The 7,973-nt window shown below is 38.0% G+C and overlaps 1 protein-coding gene across 2 annotated transcripts; it reads left to right on the top strand.

Annotated features, from left to right (window-relative positions):
• The first annotated feature begins 342 nt into the window (after positions 1-342).
• On the top strand, positions 343-6,811 carry zdhhc11 (zinc finger DHHC-type containing 11). Of its 2 annotated transcripts, none has more exons than XM_055047427.1 (11): positions 343-606; positions 2,474-2,692; positions 3,117-3,295; positions 3,623-3,724; positions 3,792-3,916; positions 4,000-4,155; positions 4,253-4,377; positions 4,454-4,503; positions 4,582-4,645; positions 4,745-4,823; positions 5,667-6,811. In XM_055047427.1, exons 1-11 carry the CDS (start codon positions 574-576, stop codon positions 5,804-5,806), a joined length of 1,272 nt encoding a protein of 423 aa, XP_054903402.1. In that variant the 5' UTR covers positions 343-573; the 3' UTR covers positions 5,807-6,811. The 2 variants fall into 2 exon arrangements, with proteins under 2 accessions (XP_054903402.1, XP_054903403.1); XM_055047428.1 differs by having other exon boundaries at positions 4,003-4,155.
• The last annotated feature ends 1,162 nt before the right edge of the window (positions 6,812-7,973 follow it).

Here is a 7,973-nt window from a genome sequence, read left to right on the forward strand (position 1 = left end):
ATATTTTTGGCGTAAGTCTTTTAAGGAAGCGAAAGTGTAAAACCGTTTCTACTGCACATTTGCATGTCTTCTTAGAGGTGATTGCACTGAAAAGATAGGAGCTTCAACCATAAAGTCTCTTGCATCCACATGTCTACAGTTTTCTTAATCTCACATGTGAACACTGAAGCATAAATCTGTAAAGATGTTTCTGAAAGGCATGTTAGCTGTTTTGATCTGAGAAAGACTGAAATGAAGGAGTTTGTAGAAGAGACTGATTTAAAAAAAAAAAAGAAGAAGAGAGCCGCCCCGCGCATGCGCGCCGGGGAACAGTTATCATAGCGTTTTTGAGACCTGCTGAATGAGTTGATTTAACTTCTGGTTGCTCGTCCTTCACTAAATAAGGACACGAAACATTTCTCCCGATTTCAGACAGTTAAAAAAATAATAATAATTCTAAGTGATGCTGTGCGTTTTCACACTATTTGACAGCAAGCCATTTATGTGACGCAACTGCTCTGCCGAAAAAAAGAAGAAAAAGAAAACACTGGAGGATATAATGCGGTGGAAAACTCCGTTTGGGTTTGGAAAGAAATGACCGTTTATTGCGGCTTTCCCGTGAAAAAGGTGAGTGACACATTTTGGTTTCAATTTCAGAAACAATTATCTGTTCTGTGGACTTTGGAGGTTTTTTGTGGTTCAAACACTTTTATGTCAAACAAAGAGGGAGGGAAACAAAACCTCCACACAGTATGAAGATGATACAAAAATATCTGGTTGGAATATTTATGTATTATAGTACATAGGATATTAGGGTTTAAACTAGCATTTTGAAGTAAAATGCTACTTTTACTAGGGATCAGTTGGTTCCTGAAGACTTTCTTCATGTGTGCTGCTAATTACATCCAGGATTCTGTTACTTCCGCAAATGGATGAATTTCCATATTATTTTGTCTTGAATACAGACTACGTTTATTTCTCGATGTGAACAAACTGAAAAAGATATTTTGGCAAGAAAATAAGGCTGCCATGTGCCAAATGTCTCCTCTTAAATCAGTTTTGGAATACCAAAGCCCTTTCACTCTGCTATTAATGCTACCTGCCAGACCTTTCTGTCAAATCATTCAAATTTCCTTTACGTACAGTTGATATGTTTTGTTACTATATTGTAAAAATAATCAAGCTAAACAATCTGGCACACATTGATACCTCTGGTCACGTCACAAAAGGCATGCTCCGAGTTTAGTTTTTACTTCTTTACCGTGCTTTAGATCAGATTCTTTTATTAACGTTGTATACGTGCCCTATTTCAGAATACTACATGGATTTTTATGCAAATCTGGAAATGGAAAAAATGTGAAAGTGGCTTGCTAAAATGACCCTGGCAGACTGGAATGCCAGCATTATCTAATAATCAGGAACAAAGTTGCAACGAAGTAAACGTGCAAATAATGTAATATTCAAATCCCAACGACTGCTGGTGTGGATAAAGTTTTCTTCAACCCAGTCATACACATAAATACCAACATACATGCACATGCAGTACAGCCCAGAGATCCGGCTAGAAATATACTGATGACTGGAATTGGCAGAATTTCTCTTTTAGTTGGCTGCTCCAACAAGGGCCTGGTCTTAAAAACTCATAAATCCTATATTTTTCCAGTCAATGAACACATTATATTAAGTGATACCAAGCTCTTCTTGCAGCACTCAATGGACACCGTTACTGAGCGACAAAGTTCCAAAGTTAGCTTTTTGTAAAGTATGTAAATTATGTTTATACAAAGACACAGATAAAGAGATTAAAAGAAAAAAATATTTAAATGGAAACTGTTTTCTGGGACATGTTTGTGGCTCTATCAAGCTGCAAGAGAGCAAGATGGAGAATAGAAAACAGGAAGACTGAAAATAGCACAACAAATGAGGCTGGAATCTTTGTTGCTCTGTCAAAGGTTACCTGACCTGTGTGACGTTTACACAGGTGGCTTTGTTCTGAAATGTTGGAAGCTCTTCCTTTTGAGAACACTTGACATTTTATTGTTTCTCCTTTCCATGTACCAATCAAGCCAATTAGCTGAAATTGTTTGCTTCTTGTGATGTGACGAACCCAAAAGCTCAGGAGAAATGTTTATTGTTGCTTAATATAAAGAAATCTTATTTGGGGGGGAGAAACTAAAATTTTATCTTCAGTGTACATATTGTTTGTGAAAGAATAGACACAATTGCTAAAGATTTTTACATTTTTAATAATAATCTTCCAATTCTTTTTCTTTCCATATAAGCTAAATAGAGACTCGTCTCTGCTCCATTTTTCTAGTTGTGAAATGTACCGGTCTGGTGCAGCGCTTCATTGGTCTCCAGTTGAACAGTCACTCTCATTATCAGCAGCTGATTTTCCTAACTCATTTCCCCAGCAAATGTGCCTACACCCTACAGGTGCAAAATGTGCGTATATGCTAAACGTCTGCCCTTATTCTCCTCTACCACTGTCCAGATGAACTGCTTCAGTCGCAGGTTTAGACGCACAGCTCCCACCCGTGGCAGCAGCAAAAGTGAGTTGGTTCCTTCCAGGACCCCAAGGATCAACGGATGGTCGTGGCCCCTTCAGCCCCTTCAAGTGGTCGGGTGGGTGTTGTACATCTACCTCGCCGTAGTCTCCTTTGGGATTTTCATCCCCCTCCTGCCTCAGCCATGGAACGCCATGGGCTATGCTGTATCCTTAATGCTGTCACTGCAGCTGTGCGTCTCTTTAATATTTGAATAATCAACAAGCTAAGAGTTTGTTTGGGCTGCAAGGGAAAAAACAAAACAAGGGTTTTGTTGTGCAGCCTGCTTGTATGGACTCCAGTCATACAAAACATGACTCTGTCTCCTTTTCTGTGCTCCTGGCCAACTGGATCAGCATGTTCAGTGGTCTTTTTGTTACATGATCAACACTGCATGATGTCAACACACTAGATAATTTTACTGAAGCGTCTGAAACCGAAGAACAGCAGATCTACACAGATTCCCCCCTCCCCCAAACATAAAGTGTGTAGTTATTTGTTCATTTTTTTGGTTTGATTTTTTGGTTTCTTGCATATATTGCTGCAATTTTCAGACATCATTGCTATCTTCCGTAACTGTTATTTTCTCAGATTTCTGGCATATCATTTTTGCTACACTTTTTCACTAACATTGCTACTGTAACTATAGATCCAGCAGATTCGACCGTTCGGGCCAAAAAGAACTATTCGTCTCCTCTGCCTCTTTTTGACAAGGCAAAACAAGCGCATGTCATCCAGGACCTTCACTGTTACCTCTGTGATGTCAAGGTGTATGTATCCCAGTCACCAGCATCTAATGTGATTCAACATTATCGATGTCATATCTTTACATTTCTGTTGCCATTAGTTATTGTAAACAGATATTTAATCTCATACAAAATCTATCAGTAAATTATCAGTATTTTTAGAAATATTTGGTTAGCAAATAGTGTTAAGATTGCACAAAATTGTGTTATTTGATTCTGCTTTCTGATGTTTGTACTGTTTTTGGATAGAGAAACTAAGCATTCAAATTGAAATCCCGACACATTGAATAATAACTTTCACTTCAGAAAGTGTTAAATGAATTATAATAAGCGAAAGTAATTGTCTTGTAGTGGCCCCAGAGTGAAACATTGTGGAATTTGCAACAAATGTGTGGAAGGCTTTGATCATCATTGCAAATGGTTGAACACTTGTGTGGGTCAGAGGAACTACTGGTAAGTTCATGATTTGGATAAAATAGTCATGTTTGATAAACAGATTCTCAGTTTTTGCTACTTTCAGGTTCTTCTTTGTGGCGCTTATTTCTGCCATCCTAGCAGTCTTTCTGCTCACTGTTGTCGTCTTGTTCATATTTGTTCAACATTACCTGGATCCACGTATTTTACGGACTGCACCGCAGTTTGGGAGTGAGTCTGACATTTTTCACGATGTTAATGACATGACTTAAAAAGGTTGCTGTAATTTCTTTTTTTCCTTCTGGCTTTTAAAGCAGTGCTGGGGAATACAACGTGGCTCGTGTTTCTGCCAATATCTCCTATAAAGACGAGTTCAGCTGGTCTCCTTACATTAGCCTTCGTAACGGTTCTGCTCTGCATCGTCTGTATGTTGCTGTTCTGTCACTTGCTGGGACTTCACCTTTACCTGTGTAAGTGAAGTGGTACTTCCTTTTGATCTCATCTTCCTCTCCCTGTCAAGAATCATCATTGTTTCATCCTCCATCTGTTTTCCCACTGGTTTCCCAGTTTATAAAGGAATAAGCACGTATGATCATGTAAAGAACAAGCGGGAGAAAGAAGACAGAAGACGAAACACTGAATCCAAAAGTGCGAGCAGCTGCTCTTCAAAATCGAATACATGTTCTCAAGAGGTAGGGACTTCATTTTTTTTTTTACTAATTACTTGTGTTCAATCCTTCATGTAAAGATTTCTCTTTTGTTTTATAGAACCAAGAGGCATCAAATAATCGTGTGCAAACGTTACCACAGAGTTCAAGGTAATGATTCATCTCAGCACCTTAAAGAACCATCGGATAGTTTTTACAGAGATCAGCAGTGTTTTGACTTTCCTGCAGTTTCTTCAGATTTGCCAACACAAATCAACTTTCCAGCAGGCTGTCAAACTCCATATGTACAGAGGTAACAGCATCGACTCACTTCTACTTTTTGGAGAAAAAAAAAAAAATCCATGTATACTTCAAGAAATTCAGCCATTAAAATTCTTTTTCCTTTTCTTAGCTGGAAAACTTTAAGAAGTCTGCAGAAAAAGAGAATAGTTTCAATTATGGGACAGAAAATCCAACACAGAATGAAACAAGTATGTTTTTTAATATGCACACTTACATTGACTGTCTATGCACAGTGCCTTGAAAAAAAATATTCATATCTTATGATACACATAGCTTAAAAATAGCATTACAACCACAAACCTCAATATAAGTTATCATATTTGTAATCTCAGACCAACAAGTCTGAGTAATTATGAGCCTGCCTCATTATTGTAAAGTTAAAATATACATGTTTTCAACACATTCGTTCTGCCCGCCTCAGTCAACACCACCTTTAGTTAGAATTATACCTCAAGTTTTTTGAGGTATCTGTCTGCTATTTTTGCACATCTACAGACTGAACATTTTGACATTTTCCCTAAATGAGAAAGCACATATGTCAAATTGGATGAAGACCTTCTGTGAACATCATTGAGCTCCATCTTCCTTCACAGCATCTATTCCTATCCCTACCGTCTGTGTTAAAAAAAAAAAAACATCACCTGAATATGATGCTGCCACCACCATGTTTCAGCTCTCCTGCTGTGTTCTGTAGTCTTCATGATGCTTTTTGTTCAACTAATTCTCTCAAACCTCTGAGGCTTTCATAGAACAGCTGGATTTGTAGTGAAAATAAATGACATCTGGTCGACTCTGTTGACCAGTAAGATGTCTTACATTGAATGAAGGCTAGCAGAGTAAACAGATGTGAATACAATAGCAAGGCACTGTGTTTTCCCATTGAGCACTGCTGCAGAATTAATTAAATATCTATGCCATTCCTTTGTTTTCTGTTTGCTAAGCGTGAAGATTAATTCCATATTAAGCACAATATTGTGAACGAAATAAGATTTATATATATATATATACTTTTCTCTCTCTTTGTCGTTAAGGGTCAATATCAATGAGTGTCATCATGAGTCCAAAGCCTGACAAACATGAGGAAGATCAGGGAACCAGTGAAAAGTCCACTCCTGAGGCGCAGGACCCTCTGGGCTGCTCAGTTGTGGCTTGGGATCCTACATCTCAGTGACTGTCTGAAAAGAGATGGACCAGCAGCTGATGCTATCAGGAACAAGTTGCTGCGTGGGTCAGAATTATTGGTACATTAACACTGTAACCCTAAATTTATGGTTATCTTCAGAAATAATTCAGACATGTTTGATTTAGTGCAATCAGGGTAGATAAATAGATAAGAGGCAAACTTTGTTTGGCTTTTCACACATCACAATGATTTGATATTAGAACTTCTCATATTTTGTATCATTTTTCTTATATCGTTTCTCTCTAAGGCAGTTTTAGACAATATTTATGTTGGTATTTAGGACTGAAATATTTAGTTGTTTCTATTTTTCTTAGTTCCTCACTTCAGATTCAGTCATTTGATAATCAATTATTGAAAATTGATTAGCTGAAGTCCAAGCCACTCGGTTCTGAAAAAGTTCTAAGTCTTCAAATGCTATCTTTACAAAAGAACATTTACTTATTGGTTAGAATTTGTGGAAGCAGCAGTCTTACATTTTTATTTCTGTGTGTAGATGTCTCTTGTAACCATTCTGGTTCTGTATGCAGCACAGGCTATCGACCCAAACCATCCATCCAAATTTCTCCAGCAGTTTCTTTTCTCTTCCATCGTAAAGACTGAGCCTATCCGTGCAATAAAATTGAAATCGAAATGTTTATCTCATAATCTCTTAGCCCACTGTTAGTTTGAGGATCAGCAAAATGAGATATAGTTATATTTTGCACAAAGTTAGTTGAATTGTTCTTTTCTGAATGTTTTTAAACACAAAGGGTTACATTTTAGGGATGACAATAATTCTTCCCTACTTTGAAAATATGCTTCATGAAACTGAAGCACCACGATTTTTGTATGTATGTCGATGAAGAGTGTTTTGGAGCTGAAACCACAGTTGCTAAACAGATTGGATGTGGGGTTGAGGGTGTTTGTTTTGTTTCATTGTTTAACTTTTCATAGGATATTTTGTATGATTTAATATGCATCTATTTTTATTTCTTGCATTGTGATTTTTTTTTCTCAAACTTTTATTAAAAATATTTAAAGTTTTGTTTAGCTCTAATTTGTACAGAGATTGAAAGAACACTCTTTCTTCAAGATGAATCTTTATTCCAGCAGGTTTGTGGAGGAAGCATCTTTTTGAAAGCTCGGTTTTACGTCGGCATATTTTGAAATGCCGTTTTTGTATTAATTTCCAAAACGCTGACATTTGAGGGCAAATATTCAGTTGAAGGTGATGGAGAGCCTTTCTCAAAATTGGCAGAGTGATTGAAAACTATCTTTGCTTCCAAATCTCTATTCGAGGCTTAAGTGTTTAAATCTTATTTGCACAGTTGTTGCTATTCCTTGTAATTAATCTTATTTTAGATGGTGTTCAGACTTTGTTGTCTGAGAATGCCAATTTTAACTACACAATTTATCTTCTTATACTGTAACTTTGCTTTTATTGCACACTTATTCCAAATTTGAGCTATTTTTGACCTTCGGTGAATTTGGGTGCTTCTACTTGTCACCTGGCTACATTTCCCCACTATACAGGCCAGCTCTATTCTACTTGGTAGAAATCCACGTTGCACATCTGCGCGTTGACCACACGGCGGCGCGTTTGAACCAGATTGAACCGCCAATTATGTCATCCGCGATGACAGTCTTGCTCGATCTGCTTTCATCGTGATCAACCACGCCACCGATCTGGAGTGTTTCCACCACTTCCTGCTGCATGCCTATAATGATGATAAAATGAAAAAAAAAAACTGGAGATGCTTCACCATGAGGAGTGCAGGGATTGCATAACCTCCATCCATGTCCAGCACTTCATGCTCTTGATTGCGTAATGACCTCAGCGCACTGGACATCAAGAAAGCAAGGTTCAGAGGGCAAGTCTGCTCAGAGGAATGCTGCAGCCAGTGGAAGAAATAGATGATGAAATATAAAGGCAGTCGCCTCAATTAATTAAATGAACACCAACGAGGGCTCTGATAAATACTAAATTGCCACTCTGTGCCTAATGCTCTGTTTGCCTATTAGCAGAAATAAATGCAAATGTAGCTTGAATAAAGCCGTCTCTGGCATCCTCCTCCATTCATGATTCTGGTCGCTCCGCTGTTTACTGTGGCAGCACAATTTCAACAACAACAACAACGACACTGGGGGAAGGCGGAAAGCGGCTCCTCGCGCACGG

This window comes from Poeciliopsis prolifica, unplaced genomic scaffold (genome assembly GCF_027474105.1).
Source record: "Poeciliopsis prolifica strain line A6 unplaced genomic scaffold, Auburn_PproV2 SCAFFOLD026, whole genome shotgun sequence".
Lineage (NCBI taxonomy): Eukaryota > Metazoa > Chordata > Actinopteri > Cyprinodontiformes > Poeciliidae > Poeciliopsis > Poeciliopsis prolifica.

Excerpts from the sequence above, each read along its gene's own strand:
- zdhhc11 (XM_055047427.1), top strand. The coding sequence starts at position 574 with ATGACCGTTTATTGCGGCTTTCCCGTGAAAAAG. Across the intron at positions 4,378-4,453 it reads CGAATACATGTTCTCAAGAG|AACCAAGAGGCATCAAATAA; the intron begins GTAGGGACTTCA and ends TTTGTTTTATAG. Across the intron at positions 4,824-5,666 it reads TCCAACACAGAATGAAACAA|GGTCAATATCAATGAGTGTC; the intron begins GTATGTTTTTTA and ends TTTGTCGTTAAG.